The sequence below is a fragment of the Heliconius melpomene genome, chromosome 15, assembly GCF_056956725.1.
Source record: "Heliconius melpomene rosina isolate 202511_hmr_F chromosome 15, ASM5695672v1, whole genome shotgun sequence".
Taxonomy (NCBI): Eukaryota; Metazoa; Arthropoda; class Insecta; order Lepidoptera; family Nymphalidae; genus Heliconius; species Heliconius melpomene.
The window spans coordinates 4,885,790-4,903,615 of NC_140403.1; the positions used below are offsets into that span (position 1 = coordinate 4,885,790).

The following is a 17,826-nucleotide window of genomic DNA, read 5'->3' on the forward strand; positions in this document are numbered from 1 at the left end:
ACTGGTTTATCTTCGCACATTGTGGGGGTAAAAATTAAAAAAATATATATTAAAATTTAACAGTATATTCTATCTAAGAATAAGATTAAATAAAAACTGAGAAATAATTTGAAAATGTATTAATTTGTCATTTTCATTTCCTCGCTCCGGTAATTAAGGCGACGTGTAGGCAGACGTGAAGAGTTGGGAACAGAAGCTTATTAAGACTAGGGTAGGCCTACCATATATAGGAAACAGCTAGAAGTTAAATAAAAATATAATAAAACAAGATTTAAATTAAATATAAAGACATATAAGTTCTGAAAAATAATACAGATATAAGTTGGCATACGAAATACTTATCATTATTATATAAGTTAGATAATCCCTTATTGCATATTAAATGAATAATTAAGTTTTAGTAAAAATATTTGTAATATTTATTGTTTTATTTATTCTTTTATATACAACTAAAACAAAAAAAAACATGAACAAGAATAGCACCTACAGTTTTATGAAAGCAATAGCGATGGACGTACTTTTGATACAAATTTAAGTCAAGCAGCAGCATGGCAACGAATATATATTACTGTTAACTTTACAGTTCTTCTATTTTATATTAGTTTTCTATCCTAATTATGAATAGATTACGACTAGTTTTAAAATTTTAACATCTTTTAAAGATATTTTATTTTGAGAATAGAATTTGATGATAATTTAATGTTTTAAATAATTATTTTGTCCAGACGTAATTAAGTGAATTTTTGGATCGCATACTGTTCCACGCACGGCTTCCTGTGTGTCTGCGTACATAATCCTATAATTATAATCTTCAGGGTCCAAAGGTCCTGCTTGAAACATTGGTAGCCGGTTCGATATCACCCATACGCTTTGACGTTTTTCTTGATCAATCTTGATATCGTTCGGAAAAATTAATGTTGTTGGATCCTTTGCTACTTGACCTATATTCTTTCTTTGATATGGTTTTCTAATGTCCCAACATCCTATACTATCTCTTGTTACTAAGCCGTAGAACATCACGCCTTGTCGGTCAATGGCTGATGCAGAGGACTGACCAAACAAGCCTCGACTTTCGCCTAAAATTTTGAAATCAGCTGCACTATTATTTGCTCGAAACTCATCTCGAAGTACAGAAGTTTTTACATAGAACTCTCTGTAACTCGACATCGAATGGAAATATAGTATCCTTTCATTATAGTTATCATATGGTGACAGTGCAAGACCAAATATACCATCAGACCATTGGAAATTTAGTCCGTGTAAAGTATAGTTAGATGCAAGTGGATCAGGATAAAAAAGATGATGAGAAAATCTCCAAAAGCTTTCATCGCTTTCCCTAAAAACTAGTAAACCAAAACGCCACGTGTCAGCTATGTATACATGTAAATCTGAACAGTCTTCTGTTCTTGTATCAACAATTATATTAGAATATAGAGAATCTTGTAGAACATATTTCTCTGGAATAATATATCGAGCTATAGGAGTATCAGTTTGTAAATCGAAAACGATGATGCTCGGTGGACATATTTGCTTTGGACTATCTTGAGAATCTATTTGGCCTGAGTCCAATACCCAAAGCCTTCCGCAATTGTCGATGTTCAGTCGAAAAACTGAGGTTAATCCCGTACAATTACTCCCCTTATCTGAAAATAGGGTCTATGTTAAAACATATCACTTTTAATTATTTAAATGAAGTAATTTTTTATTTATACTTACTAAATCCTCTATGAAAATTCCAATCGGGATAAGGTTTGAGTTTAGGAGACGTAGTTCCACCTGAGCGAGAGACAGTAGCTAATGTAGCTGGAACTCCTTTACGCCAGCTAGGTATGGTTACCCATATCCGAGAACCGTAAATTTCCAAGCCCAAAGGTAAAACATTAGCTGGAACATAATCTCTGAAAATATAAAATATATAACATATTTTTAAGATATATACGATACCCAATATTTTATATAATTCATAAATTCATAAATAACCTTATCTGTGTCTATTAACGTAATTAAAAATTAAATAATATAGAGACTCTTCTTTCAATTACGAGAATTCTGTATTTACTTAATAACTAATTTAATACTTAAAGTTGAGTAAATACGCATTTATATTGGATATTGCACATTCATCCATGCATATTATAAATGTTAATAAAAAACTCAGTTATTTGGTTGTCTTTTAACGTGGAAAATTAGCGTGATAATGGAATATTTGATTTGAATAAAATATTTAAATATTTTTTATAATATATACCTTACAAAATTTAAAATTACAAATTTATTAGGAAAGCAAATGTTTTTTTTAAGACATTTTTTTTTTCATTTTTTTATGACGGATTTCATTTTGAAATAGCTATTACCTTTTATAACCTAGCTATCTAACAGTCGATATGCACAATAAATACTTTTGGATTCCCGCCTCACGATACCGTAGAGATTATTATACGTTACAAACTTATAATATACTGTTATTAAAATGCGGCTTAGGAGACAATACAAATAATTTTAATAGGACGTCGTTTATCATAGATTATGCTCGAAAGGATTAAAACAAAGTCGTATTGCGTACTGTCGTATAATTACACGCTACAAAGATTGAGCCTTGATGACAGTTTCTCTATTTTAACGTCTTCCTTAAAGCCAAAACTCTTACTTAGTTCTTACAAAAAATATTCAGCGGAATTTGGCGAAAAATGGGAAAAATCTGCTAAAAAAACAAAAAAAAAAATAGTGTTATATATGTAGTTAATCATAGAAAACAGCCGTCAAAATTATTTAATTTTGTAAGTGCTTTTGTAAGGGATCGGTGTCTGTACATGAAAATTATTATTAGTATCCAATCCAGATTAGTAAATTAATAAATATGTCATTCAAGCGGGCGAAGCCGCGCGCATGTTGTTAGTACTAAATAAAAATTAGAAAAGAAGGCAATTTGTTACCCATTAGAGATTGCATATCGCCTGTGTCTTTCGGATGGGAACTCAAAGTCGATATGTTTCCATTTATATAAAGTGTTGAACGGTGGAGTTTCAATATCTGCAGGTGTAGGCTGCGACCGAGTTAGTCCAAGCATCGTTAACCATAATGTTACTCCAGCTATACGTGTGTGATCTGGAAATAATTATTTAAATAAAAAATAATAACACTAATAACACTAGGTTCCCTTTGCATATCCTGCTGCGTCCAGGAAACAGCGTAAAGCAGATTTATAAAAACATAATATAAATAAGCATAATATAATAAAAATATAATGTAATAAATGATTGAAATGATAAAATCGTTTAAATATATTTTCAGTAAAAAAAAAAACAGAAGGTGTAATCGAAATAAATCTTAGCAATTTAAACGTTTAACACAAAAAGTTTATTGCTATGCGCATATCAACAAATACGAAGTTGTAGAATGAATAGCTTTAAAAATATATATTGTTGGCACAAGGAAATTACTTTTTATCTAAGTTCTTTAAAAACATTCGATAAAAAATATAAATTGCTTTTATACCACCTAAACAGATCTTACATTTTTTGTAATTAAAGTAATAATTAACAATATTACATAAATATTTCTTTTCCTCAAATGGGGATTAAATCCACAACCAGTTGTGTTTAGTCTCTCCCGCGCCACAGGCCACGACAAGTGTGCGACTGTGAATGGCAGGTTATTCCCACTCGAGAAAATGAAATATTTAATATTTTCATTTTCTCGCTCTGATAATGAAGTAAATCGCGGCGTTGAGGAAAAAATCGGCGGAAAGAGTGTCTTAACACTAGGCTCTCTCTGTGTACCCTGCTATGTGAAGCTAAAAGAAAATGCCATCGCATCGTAGTGTACGTTTGATTGTTTAAGCATTGCGGTCAATATGGTCATGATACCATGGTCACTTCCGACTAAATTATGAAAGTTTTTGTCATCTAGCTTGTACGAGTAAAATACGACGTTAAACAAGAGAATAAAGATATCAAGTGCATATATAAGATAACACAAAAAAGCAATGATACAACTATGCCATAAAATAGGTTTAGTTTAGTACTTTACATTTTCACTTTCATTCTCTTGATTCATTCTTAATTTAACATAGTTCGAATAATTGACTTTTCCTAATCAGAATTCCTAGAGCGAGACGAGGTAACCGCCATCAACTATATATATTTATAAAGCTGTATACGTCAATTACGTTTATTTATTATAGATAAAATATAAACAAAGCGCAATAAGAGAAAACTACCATTGCGTGTTGTGTAACATTATGATAATATTGCATAATATGTACAGTATCTACTAATACTGTATTATAGTATTATTTAATAGTAATAATAAATTATATTAGAATAGTTCTATTTTTACAAAAGTTTTTCTAAGATTTTTATTTTAAACTTTTAAATAATTTATTTTTTATTGGGAAAAAAATATTGATTGATTGATTGATTTCTTTCTATTTGAATCAATAAATATTTTCGCCAATGTCACGTTGTATGGAAAAGAAAAAAAAAAAAATTCTCATGTTCTATAATTTAAAAAAAACACTTAAGTGTTTGACATTGACGTTTATAATAGTTTACTGTACGTCGATCAAACGGCTCTTTTGTCACTGTCAAAGATGTCACTGTCAAAGATGTCAAATTTGAATTTGATTACGGTATAAGATTTTTTTTTCCTATTTCACGCAAAAGAGTGTAAACGATTTGTTCTAAAGAAAGTTCAAGTCATGCTCTATATAATTATAATAAAAATTGCATAAACTTAATAATCGACATTTTAATTCGTAGCATAATTAATTAGTGATATAATAATGAATAATATTTTTATTAGACCACTATTTCATTGTAAGAAAAAAATTCATATCGTATTTAATAACAATAAAATTAAATATTATATTAGTTAATAATATCACAGCTATCTCAAGAGAATGAAAGTATGAGAAATTGTTTTTTCAATAAATTATAACTATTTTGGGTTATCTTTCAGTAAATTTGAGATTTATCATTATTAAAGATATATTTTAAATATTATTTATACATTCTATATAACATATTTCATGTGTATGCTGCAGCTTTTGCACTCACGCTGTACCTTCAAACTATTTACACAAAAAAAACAATATTTAAAAATCACGAACATCTCGAAATAATTAAATTCTCTAGATCTTTTAATTAGTTGTTTTATCTATTATACAATAAGTACTATTACTGACTGGTAAGCATTCGAAGAAATTAACTGTACAGAAGGTTTGTGGTATCAAAGCTGCCCTCTTGATATTTCCGCATGTGGCTAAACGATAGTTTTAATAGCCTTAACTTTCACCATTCCTCGTTGCACCAATACTTTAGATACTGTTCATATGGACCATGAACATGAATAATATTGCTTCACGAAATTCGATTGTTCGTTTTTATAGCTGTACGAATAGAAATAGAATATAACGTTTGTTTTACAAGCTATTTTTAAATGTTTTTTTAGTAAAAAAAATGATTTAAGATTATTTCCTAAATATAAGAGTATTTAAATAGAGCATAAGGCCGTTGTGACGTTAGGGCACAAGCGCGTGACTGTCACGCGACGGTTGTGGATTCGATTCCCACTGGAGGTATGATTATTATCTATTAATATTTTGATTTCTACGCTTTGGTATCAAGGCCAAAGCGCGGCGTTAAGCTCCACCTGTTAACACGCATTGTCTTGAAAATTAGACAGAAACGTATAGCGTGAACGTATAAATATATAAATAGAATAAAACTTAAATAGACAGTAAAGTAAAGTGATTTTCAGTTGACGGTTGGACAAATTATCTAACAGTAATTCGTTACAGTAAACAATACACTTTTTATAAACTATGTTGATACCCGAAATTAAACAAAAAATATTATTTATAATTAATAATGTTAAATAAATTTCCTGATAACAAATATATTAAAAAAAACTAAATATTCACAGTTTTCAAAACAAATTAAATATTTACATACCGTCTATATGAGGTTTTTCCCTTTCGAATTTAGTTTCTTTATAATTTGGCACATGTGTTCGTGATCTAAATCGTCCATTATTTACTGTGGGATGTTCATAAGGTTTTATATACTTCCTGTTATTATCAAGAACATTCCAATCAGGGCTCACTTTTTTAAACTCCGAACTTATATCCGAAAAGTAAGGAGCTGGTGCCGACCACTGGAGAAACCACTGATGAGATACAGCCATTATATTTTATTTTTTATTTCACTTTCAAACATTTTAATTTAATATATTTTTTTATATTTTTATTTTAAGCGAAAAAAGCACCGCAAAGCGCAAGCCTGCACCGTCCGTGCAATCTAAGTGCAAGTTAAAATCTAGTCGGACTCGGGTATCGTTACGCTGTCTGTCACCCTTTCGTAAACAACTCGCCGTTTGGACTACCTATGGATAGATCGAGCGTGACCTAAGGCTATATATTAAAGGATCTTGATTTGAAAAGTGGCAAGAACAACTATCTTTCGCAATGTTATATTAAAAAATGTTCCTAATTATTTTTGTTTTATTGGTTTGGATTTCAACTCGATATCTTGACAGACAGACAGAGGAACGACCAGTTGCCCTCGAATTATGAAATTTGGCAGCTACAGGTACCTAGTAACAGCTCATGAAAAAATCTGAAATAAAAATATATAGCATATTGGTGATTAAGTTTTAAAAAATAATAGCCTTAAAAGGGGGGCAAAATTTGGTAGTAACTGAAAGGGCTCTGGCTAAGCTAAGCTTTAATTTTAGAAACAGCTCGAGACCTCCAACTTTTGTACGGAACCCTCGGTGGGCGAGCTCGCCTCGCGCTTGTCCGCTTTTTTACTACGAGTCAACCTGTTCATAAATTAAGTTTCTTATTTTGTTAAGTGTAAAGTTGTTTTTTTAACATTTTGTTTTTGTTATGTTATTTTTTTATATTTTAAAACATGAATAAACTTGAACCAAATTAAAAAGAAATTTTAAACCCATAAATTTGTGTTTATTTAAAAATGTTTAGACTAGCATTGTATAGTATAAGGGATGCAGTTTAAATTGTTACAATAGGTACCAAGTATAAGTAACATAAAAGGAATAGTGACTGTTCAAAAATAATTACAAACATTTAATGACAAACTTAAAACAAAAAAAAACAGTCGAATTGATGACCTCCTTTTCTTAAGAAGTCGGTTAAACTGTAGAGAAGGTCGTAAATAATTATAAGCTTTGTTTAAATGTTCATCGCTATCACTTTAGTAAGAAGACTACTAAGTACGGCCTTCGGTTGCAACTTTCGCAACAATTTACATAACACTGATTTACACATCTTAACTTCAACGATGATAAGGATATTTAAGAATATTCTAAATTAAAAAAAACGAATTAGCTTCACGATGTATCCCGCTTAACAGGGTAGGCAGAGGGAACCTAGTGTTAACACACTACGTTCGTAAAATTCCGCCGATTTTTTCGCAGGGTTTTTGCCTTGTTGCCAGAGCGAAGATATGGAAATATAAATTTTAATTAAATATTTAAATTCTCGGAGATCGAACCCATAACCAGTCGCATTTATAGTGACACCCTTGTGACTCTTCGCAACGACGGCCTAAGTATAATATTCAATAAAATAATATAAAAATAGTGTTAATTTTTTAGGGCAATCGCTTTCGTTCCTAATGCGAAACGTGTAGAGCGGTGTGAGTATTATCATTAACATCACGACTCTGTGAGGTAATGTGTTCTCGTGATTATGATACCTAAATTCAATTTGTAAAGTCTTTCAAAAAGGTCTTAAGAATATTTAGGTCAATGGTTTCTCAATTATATTATAATGTAAACAAGTTGATATTTTATTTTGCTTTTATTCTGTTAATTATCAATAATTTATAGTGTAATTTAGATGTGATTTCTTAAATATTGCAAAAATAACAAGTCATAGTGACATTTTCACTCTGAACAGTCCAACATGTCTATACACCTATTAGATGTTTAGAAAACTCTATTCTTTAATAATATAAAATAAAAAATAAGCTTCAAGAATATATTTTCTCTTTGCCTCTGTTCCCTCTGCCTGCCTTGCGTAACGAGTGGTGAAACTCTACGCCGGGCTTTTTGTTTTACTACTAGAGCGAAGAAATATTAATAAATAATAGTTCATTCTTCCGACTGGGAATCGAATCCACTACCGTCGCGTCACACACAACCTTGGTGTAAATAAAATAAAATTCGTAATAACAAATGTCCAAATAAAGGAATATCCCGTAGTATAAACTAGTCCATTTCCCAAGTCTCGGTCCCGTTAGTTTAGTAGCGCCTAATTACTGTGCACGATAGAAAGTTTATAGGCTTTTACACCAATCAACTACTGCTGTGTGGTTAGTGAAGTTAACACTTTCCTTTTTGTAGAACGTAAAATGATTCTGAAAATTATTATTTTTACAACATGCTTAGCGGTTTCTCTTTGTATTTACCCGTACTTCGATACGCAAGACTTTATATATAACGTGCCAAAAGTATACAGAATAACGATCGCTCTTGACAAGTTATTAGGATACTATGAAAAGAAGATGTCCAAAGATCCAGAATGGTACATTGGGCTTGGTTTGGCCAGAGGTATAAATTTGTATTAAGAATATAATATAGCTGAGGTCAGTCCTGACAAAGGAACACAAAGTGTTAATGAAACGCGACAGATTGTGGGTTCGATTGCCAGTCGAGGAAGTGTAATATTTGAATTGCTTCGCCTGAACTACACGATTTGAATTCAACTAAAAATTGTTTTTATAAAACAAAATACTTTAAATTAATTAAATTTTTTATTAATTCTCACAGTCCAAGCTCAAATTTTATAATATTAGGTTGATGCCAAATGCTCTCTGTAATCTATTTTGATTACGTTGCAAATTTCTCACAGTATACGGTAAAAACAAAGCGTAATAACCAATCAAACGAGCAATCAATGTTTTTAACGATATTCTGATTGCATTGACTTAGAAGTTTATTTTTATTCTTTCTGTTCTCTATGGGGTACAGACCCAAGTCTCAAATATTTGATATAAATTTTTGCTTGATTTGCGGACGGATAGACAGACAATGTAGTGATCATATAAGGGTTAAGTTTTTTGTGTGGAGATACGGAACCCTAAATAAATAATAAATATTAAATATATATTCATGAGTCGACAGTAAAGATATTTTTTAATCATCTATAAAAATATCTAGAGATAACCCACTGTTTTATTATTTTTTTATCTATTAATAATATATAAGTATTATTTAAGATACATAGCCGTAAGGAGGCCATCGTGGCATAGAGGCACAAGGATATGGATGTAACGCGACGGTTGTGGGTTCGATTCCCACCCGAGGAAGTGAAATATTTATTTACGTTTATATTTTCATTTCTTCGCTCTGCTGCTCCTCAACACGCAATGCCTCCAAAATTCGGCAGAAAGTGGGGAACGGAGTGTCGTAGCACGAGGTTCGCTGTGCCTACCCTGCTGTGTGCGGGATAGCACAGCGTGAAGCTGATTTGTTTTTTTAAGATACATAGTAAAATTATTTTTAGGTCAACTTGAATATACTATAAACGAGCTTGACAAATCAGTGCCAGCGAAACTGAAGGAGAATTTGCTGAACATTACGAAAAGAATGGATCGTATTTCGAACAACACAGATTTCAAAACATTAGTATATCGTAGTAAAGATTATGAATATGGTAAGTACTAACTCTACTATTTAAAATTTTTGGGACATAGCCTCTATATTTTAGGCATAGGCATAAGCCTTAGTTGAAAGTATAATGCTTGAATTTGAGCTTTAAATATCTTCTTTATATACATACAAGTTGCCGCCCACAACTTCGTTTGGGTTCTGTTAATAACCATTCAAACCTACCATTTCAATTCCTAAGAGTTAGGTAGATATATGTATTAATAAAAATCGGCAGCACAAACCAACCTTCTTAGTTTTTAACCGACTTCTGTGAGGAGGAGGTTATCAATTTGATTATTTGTTTTATATTTGTTACTTCAGAACTTTTATATGGGTGAACCGATTTTGATGGTTCTTTAAATTCTATCTAATTTAGTTTAGTTGGACTCCTAAAGTTTCACAACTAATTTTTGTTTTTTTTTATGTCAAGAAAAAAAGATCTATGGGTTTTTAAAATACTTTTTAAATTTATATTCTATGTAGAGAATTGACAGCTTCTATAGATTTATTATATTTATAGATTTCATGATTTACCTATATAAAAACTTCTACAGAATATAAATTACATTAATTTTATTTATTTATTTACATTACATGCGTATATTGAATAACATTTTACTGGTATGGAGGGATCATCAGAATAATTAAAAAGATAATTGCATAACACTTAAATATTTAAGTGTTCTTTAGAGGACAAAACATACGTCATAGCAATTTAAGTTTAAAAAGTAAATTGCATTTCACCCGAACATTCTTACTGCTTTTCCCTTGAAAATATTTTAATACGAAATAGAATTTGTTTATTTGTTTATGCACGGTGCTTAGATCCGCCAGACAACACGCAATGCCTCCAGTATCTTAACACTTAGTTCTCTCTCCCTACCCTGCTGTATGCGGGATACAGCGTGATGCAAAAAATAATAATCTTCAACTTCAAAAAGATTTTTTTGGAATTGGATATCTAAACTCTACCAACATCTCTGCTTAATTTATGTACGTTCAAAAAATAAGAGAAATTGGGCGTCATATTGAGATTGTTAGCAGTTGTGAGATGATTCAAACGTTGCATCCTTAACATAGAAATCTTTTTTTTTAAATACATTAAAACAAAAAATCAGCTTCACGCTGTATCCCGCACACAGCAGGGTAGGCAGAGGGAACAAAAAAAATATTTAAAATATTTATGAACATGTTACGAATTAGCTTAATTTCTACTAATGTCACAAAATTTCAGATAAAAATGCCGTACATGGGCATCATAATAATTATGCAAACATATACATATATAACATTTAAAATGAGTGTTTCTGCTTTGATATAAATATAAATAGGTACTTAATTACATTCCTCACCTCGATAATGATTTTAATTATATTTTAAATAAGATTTATTTAAATGTTGCTTAGATATCTAGATAGATCTGGTAATTTCCCCATTCGCTTTACAAAGTAGAACATTGGAACCATATTGTCAACATATTGTCTCAAAAATTGAGCAAAAAATGGGGAATACTGTTTCTTAACACTAGTCTCCCTTTACGACGAAATAAGCACTTAGTATATTTTTGGATTTTTTCTTAATAAACAATTATTTAGAAATACGTCCAAAAATATGTAAATAATTACAGTATTTCAATACAACATAGAAATAGAATACTGGAAAGTACTAAGCTTTATAATAGAAACACAATGTAAAAATTAAAATAAAGCTTATTAAAATATTTTTATACCAACATTAATTAAACCAATATATCTTAGAATAAGACAAGTGATAGTTATATGGAGAGACAAGAAATGTGAATTGAATTTAGAGTCCAGTAAAAGTACACAATCCAGTTTTCTTCCTGTCTTTTATATGGAATCTTGACATGAGGAAATGTTTTTTTTACTTTAAATGGAAATGTTTTATTCCAGCTTAACGCTGTATCCCACATATAGCAGGGTAGGTCGAGGGAGCCTAGTGTTAAGACACTCCACTCTCCGCCTTCCGCTGAATAACACCACGCCGCAATTTGAACTATGCCTTTTTGATTTATTTTACACCTTTAACCTTTTGATTGTTACATCCCTTCTAGCTTTTGCTTCTATAAAAAAAAAAAAATTATGAATTTACTTCATATGAGGTTGGGGAGCTAAGGCACCTGTTTTTTTACGCCAATTGCACTTCTTGAGTTTACAATTGTGGTCAATATGTACCACGATTGTCGACGTGATATGGTACCAAATAATCGTACCTACTTTCATTTTCTATCTATTCGTGCTGTACTTTAAATAGATATACCGACCCCGACCTTCTGAGTAATAGGACTATAAAAAGATATTTCCGTGTAAAATATATTTTTTGTGTAAATAGTGCTTAGAAAACAAACAATATAAAAGAAATAATAGTGATTGAATTGACATAATATCGTTTATACATATTTTTTTAAGTACCTAATATAGTTTTTCCAACCGGATTAGTTGGAAAACCGGTTTTTCCAAGCATTTCTTTTGATTGAGATTTGAGATGTACAATTTTTTTATTTCATAAAAATTATACAGAGGTGCCTAATGTGGAATTTGTAACTGGTTTTTAAAAAAGTACTAGTAGTTTTAATAATAGATTTTGTTATATGAATTAATGATTTAAAAATCTTTGTAAGGGCATCTGATTTGTATATAATCGTCTTAAAGTGATTATGTAATTAATTAACTTACAATATCGATAATGACTAACGAACACAGATAGCGGGAAGTAGATTTTTTGCTCTTGTTTCTCGATAATTACTTCAGATATCTATTTGCGGTAAAACTTTCTCACAAATAGTTAAACTAACAAGTTTTTTAAGTGTATTGAAGTTTAAAAAGTGGTTAGACATATTTTTATTATTTTATTAATTCTTATCACTTCAATATAAAAATAACAAATTAAATGTGTATTAGTTACTATAATAGAGGCCGGCAGGTTGTGGTTCGATTCCCACTCTAGGAAATGAAATATTTCTCTGGCCTCTACGCCCTCTGGCAACGTAAAGCCAAGCGCAGCGTTGAGTACCGTTTATCAACACGCAGCACCTCCAGAAACCTAGAGAAGGCAGGCTAGGCAAGTATCTTATAGGAAACGAAGTGATTTAACACTAAACTATTCCCTACTACTTACCTACCTACTAAATAAAAACATATTTCATATTTTATTACAGTTGTAAAAGCCATTTTCGAGAATATGGAAGTATATTCACTTTTTCTTGAACCACTAACAATCGGCACGATGGGTACACAGAAGCCCTTTCGTTTCAAGTTCGAGCAATATGTGCAAGAAGCTAAAACAAAAATGCCTTCTAGAAAGGCAGCAGGTAATTTATCTAATAGTGTAATTTTGGGGTTTCATGTCTATTTCCTAAAACAAATTAGAATATTACATATATTGTGGGGCTTATATTGCATTTACATTTCTTATATAAAATTTAAATAAAAAAAAACTTACGAAAATTATGTGCAGTTAAATAACATAATTTACAATTTGTCTTTATAACATGCCTTTTTTATTATAAAGTAATAAAGAAAACAGCATTACGCAGGGATCGAACCCACAACCAGTCGCGTTTACAGTCAAACATTATTTTGTGCACCAGCGCAGCGCCCCAATTGGCCTCAAAATTATTTAAATCACATTTTTAATAAGCTCATGTGAGGTAACTTTAAATGTCTTTTCAAATCGATTAAATAGATATGACGATAACGAAGAAATTATAATGAATAGATACAAAAAAAAAATGAATGCTGGTGTATTATGAGCCCTGACACGGTTAAATCACTGAAAGAAGTTTATAGTTTAACAATTAACCGCAATGGGGCGTTGTTCAAAGATTGTTTTATGAAAAAGGTGAAAAGCACCTTGACATAAATTAATTCAATAGGTAGTTAAAAAAATTCACACCAACAAATTGGGGCATTTAGTTCCGCAACTCAACACACAACATGCAATGCCTCCAGAATTCGGCGGAAAATGAGAAACGGAGTGTCTTAACACTTTCCCTCTGTCCACCAGCTGTGTGCGGGATACAGCGTGAAGCTGTATTTAAAAAAAAAATGTACCAACATTTAATTTCATTCGTAACACAGACGCGTGCATGATGCAACTACTGATATCCGCAATGGAAACGCAGACCACGCAGACTGACGGCTCCTGTGAACTGACCCCAGAATGTCAAGCACAACTGATGCAAGGCTCTGGTCTTGCATTTCAACAGACGAGCCGGCTACGTGCTATGATTTTAGCCCGTATATTCGATTGTATGGAAGGTGTGGATCTGTCGGCGAACATTTATAAGCTTTGCATACAGATTTATAAAGAAACGAAATCGTTAGAAGCTTGGGATCACCCGGCTGGTACAAGGACGCTGTTTATGCAACAAAGTAAGCTAAACAAATATGTAGTGTTAAAGCGTGACCCAATTGCTTATTCTTATATTTTTAACCAACTTCTGTAAAAGGAGGAAGTTATCAATTCAACTGTATTTTTTATGTTTGTTACTTCAAGATTTATTCAAGAATAATCTTCAAGGGTGTTTGATGGAACTTTGGTTAAATTCTGATTTAGGAATCCGGTTGAAATTGAAGAAGATTTTTTTTTTGAAAATTCATTGCCAAAAATTCTTTTCTATCCCATGATTATAATATGAGGAAGATATCTACGTACAAAAGTAAATAAAATATTTTCATCTTTCAGTGTTTTACTGTGCTTCACAAGGCTACGGGGAATTTATTAAGCCACGTTGGATGAATAAAGTATTATCGTGGCAGGAGCCTAAGGGTTGCTATGCCGATGACCGACAACCGTTTATGAGACTTACAGGATTTATTGGGCCGACAACATCTCCACCAGCAAAAGAAAGAGAGGTATATATACATATTAATTAACTTATTAAAATAGTTATCTAGCATAGCATATTCTCTGCATAGCAGGATAAATAAGAGAGAGAACCTTAAGTAGTGTTTTAGACATTATTGAGTAGTGGAACTCAACATGACAATCATGAGATATAACAGATAAAATGTGTATAAATGAAAATAAATAGATGCAAAATATATTACTTTAATTTTTTATATTTAATTTTTAGTTTGATGAAATATATTACTGTTATTTATTAAATGCTATTTCTACGCTAGTGACTTTGATATATCAATATAAATTAAACATAATGCGTAATAATCCTTAATACTATACTAATTTATTCGGTATATAGGTTTTATTTATTTTAATAAGGTTGATGGTCTTGTGATTTGTAAATATTTAAAAATAATTTACAGGAAGAATACCGGTTGAAGAAAGCAGCTTCATTTGAGGGAGGCAGTTGTAACTCCCTAGCATCTGCAATGGCTTTGGGCTCTCTCGCAATGTACGTGCGCGCATTGTTAGAAACCGATCAAGCATTCCAATATGATGTTCTTGTTTAGAAATGTTAAGGATAGTGAAGCTAAAATAAAAATATCTTAAGATATAACATATAAGAATATTATAAAAATAAGAATATTATAAATTTAATAAAGAAAATGTTTCTATTTTAAAACATTTCCTAAATATTATGACGACGACTGAGACTGGTAAACTACTCCGTTCCGTCACACATAACCATATTATCGAAATATATCTATTTTGTAAAATTATTAATTCCATCATATTTTAAATAACAACGTTTAACAAATAACGTGTTTAAGTTTTTTTTCCCTTTAGGCCTTCTTTCAACAATCAGTTTTTTTTTTCTAATTTAATAATATAATCTATATATTAATATGACATATGTCGCTAGCCTTGTTTTACCTATGTCTTTTTTATTATAAAGAATCAGTATCACTAAGAAATAATACTAAAATTCAATAGATATAATCTAGATTTTCTTTCTCCGATTGGTAGGTACATTATTATTTAAGAGTATTTACTGTGTGGTAATTTATTGTTAAATTAAATAAATTTGTATCAATAATGACTTAAAACATATCATTTGTTGGCTATAGAGTTATTCTATAGCTAAGAGACATACGATTTTACCTTATTTTTCAAATACTAAAATGCTATTCATAGATTATTATAATAATTTATAAACAAAGACCTCTATTTAAGTATATATAAGATCAAAAATTATTTTGTGCCTAACTTGTAACTAATCTTGAAATTCGTTTTTATTTTAACATTTTCTTTTCAACGTCGTGCTCGTCGTTTTTAATAGCAATGTCACGCAATTTCGTAAGAGCAATGTGTACTGCAGCTAAACTTGTTAATACGCCTGTCCCTGTATTTGGTAAGTTATCTCATATACATAAAAAAAATAAAATATCACAAGTGTGTGACTGTAACGTGACAGTTGTAGGTTCAATTCCCACTCGATTGAATTAATTATTATTTAATAATATTTTCATATCATCGCTTTGGCACCAAGGCAAAACCCCGCGTTGACTTTTGCCACTCAATACGCAATGACTCAAAAAATTCAGCGGAGAGTGGAGAACGGAGTATATTAACACTATTTTCCCTCTGCGTGGTTTAATTTAATTTAATCAAATATCAATCTCATGAATAATATGCAAATAATAATGACTCGTATTGATGCTCCTTTAGGAATAGAAGGGCGATACGTTGCTGCACTATACAGTGCTGCTTCTAAAATGAAACAAATTGACGAAGTAGAGAAACATTTGCGTGGTTTGCAAAAACAACTAATTAAGCCTAAAGTAATTGATTTTCTAGAGACAAGCATGGTATCCTCAGCTGAAAAAGCTAAATTACTGAAAGATGTTGGAGAAAAAAGTGGTAATTATATATAAATATACTTTACTTTACTTTACTTTACTTTACTTTACTTTAAATATATTTTTTACATAACCAGCATATTAATTAAATATTTTCATCCTCTGCTTTAGTTATCGCCTTTTATAAAAATACTATCAGTAACTTGTTATCCATACCTCCATACCTATATTATAAATTCGAAAGTAACTCTGTCTGTCTGTCTGTTTGTCTTTTACGCAATCAGGGCCAAACCGCTAATTTAATTGTGATAAATTACTCATATAGGGATACTTGAGGGTCTCGGGATGAACATAGCATACTTTTTTTTCTTATATTTGTAATATTTTTGATATAAATCAGTATATTAAAATACTTATTAATTTGACATGCAATTTATTCCGCCATGTTTATAACAACCGCCGTTGCTAAGCAACGATTTGCAAAGTTTGTTGTTAGAAAACGTCACCCAAAATGAGGTTGCTTAACGCATCTCGCTATTGAAAACCGAAAATAATATCATAAATATATTTAATAAATATTCGTATAGTTCAAGTGGGCATAGCCGCGCTCGGGTCCACTAGTTAATATATAATTAGGTACTAGATAAATTTAAAATTAATTAAAGATATTCTTGATCTTAAACTTGATCTTAAACTTGATCTTTTCGTTTTAGGGATGCCACCAGCAGCTATTAATTTTTTAGTTCTCATCGCTGAAAATGGTCGTTTGAAACTATTAAGACGCATTATTACAATGTTTCTTGCTGTGATGGTGGCTCACAGAAGCGAAGCTCTATGTGAAGTGATCACGGCCAAACCTCTTGATGATACATCTCGTAAAGCCTTAATTGATGCTTTAAAAAAGCTAGTCAAGGGAAAAAAGAATATACAATTGACAGAAAAGGTGGATCCTTCTATTATAGGAGGTGTCATCGTTGGTGTGGAAGATAAGCATATTGATTTGAGTATTTCGCGAAAAATTCAAATGTATACGGATATTCTTAAGCAAGCGGTATAATACTAAATTTGTAATACTAAAGTTAAAGTTAAATACATTTTTTTTATATTTTATATTTTGCTCGGTTTTGATAGTCCAGTTATGGTGACTACACGAGTGTTTCTGTTTATTTGATATTTAAATATAAGACGGCCACCCTCACAAAATGTTAGATTAATTATTTGAACTCATAAAGAAGTCCAAAATCAAATTGAAGGGGAACCGGATTAAGGTTTCAAGGATGATTAGAACTAAAAATTTGGAGTTTTGGTGATTTTTGGTGGGTATTTATAAAATATTCTTTAACTTTTACTAATTTTATCATTATAAATACTGCTGCATTGTTATTCTTTTTAAATAAAACCTTATTAAAAGTAAGTAATAATA

General features: G+C 30.8%; 3 protein-coding genes across 4 annotated transcripts; 2 read left to right on the top strand and 1 right to left on the bottom strand.

Annotated features, from left to right (window-relative positions):
* Positions 1 to 49: 49 nt before the first annotated feature.
* Positions 50 to 6,387, bottom strand: LOC146531409 (dopaminechrome tautomerase-like). 2 transcript variants are annotated; one of them, XM_085198154.1, is made up of 4 exons: positions 5,955 to 6,387; positions 2,934 to 3,105; positions 1,717 to 1,898; positions 50 to 1,643 (listed from the first exon to the last, which is right to left on the bottom strand). In XM_085198154.1, exons 1-4 carry the CDS (start codon positions 6,184 to 6,186, stop codon positions 697 to 699), a joined length of 1,533 nt encoding a protein of 510 aa, XP_085054280.1. In that variant the 5' UTR covers positions 6,187 to 6,387; the 3' UTR covers positions 50 to 696. The 2 variants fall into 2 exon arrangements, with proteins under 2 accessions (XP_085054280.1, XP_085054281.1); XM_085198155.1 differs by lacking the exon at positions 5,955 to 6,387 and adding an exon at positions 4,030 to 4,170.
* Positions 6,388 to 8,180: 1,793 nt separating this feature from the next.
* LOC146531410 (uncharacterized) lies at positions 8,181 to 15,395 on the top strand. Its single transcript, XM_085198257.1, has 6 exons — positions 8,181 to 8,577; positions 9,533 to 9,682; positions 12,857 to 13,009; positions 13,779 to 14,072; positions 14,386 to 14,555; positions 14,967 to 15,395. The coding sequence occupies exons 1-6, from the start codon at positions 8,379 to 8,381 to the stop codon at positions 15,111 to 15,113; spliced, it is 1,113 nt and encodes a 370-aa protein (XP_085054383.1). The 5' UTR covers positions 8,181 to 8,378; the 3' UTR covers positions 15,114 to 15,395.
* A 358-nt stretch (positions 15,396 to 15,753) lies between these two features.
* On the top strand, positions 15,754 to 17,677 carry LOC146531411 (ATP synthase subunit O, mitochondrial-like). Its single transcript, XM_085198264.1, has 3 exons — positions 15,754 to 15,955; positions 16,273 to 16,464; positions 17,117 to 17,677. The coding sequence occupies exons 1-3, from the start codon at positions 15,886 to 15,888 to the stop codon at positions 17,458 to 17,460; spliced, it is 606 nt and encodes a 201-aa protein (XP_085054390.1). The 5' UTR covers positions 15,754 to 15,885; the 3' UTR covers positions 17,461 to 17,677.
* The last annotated feature ends 149 nt before the right edge of the window (positions 17,678 to 17,826 follow it).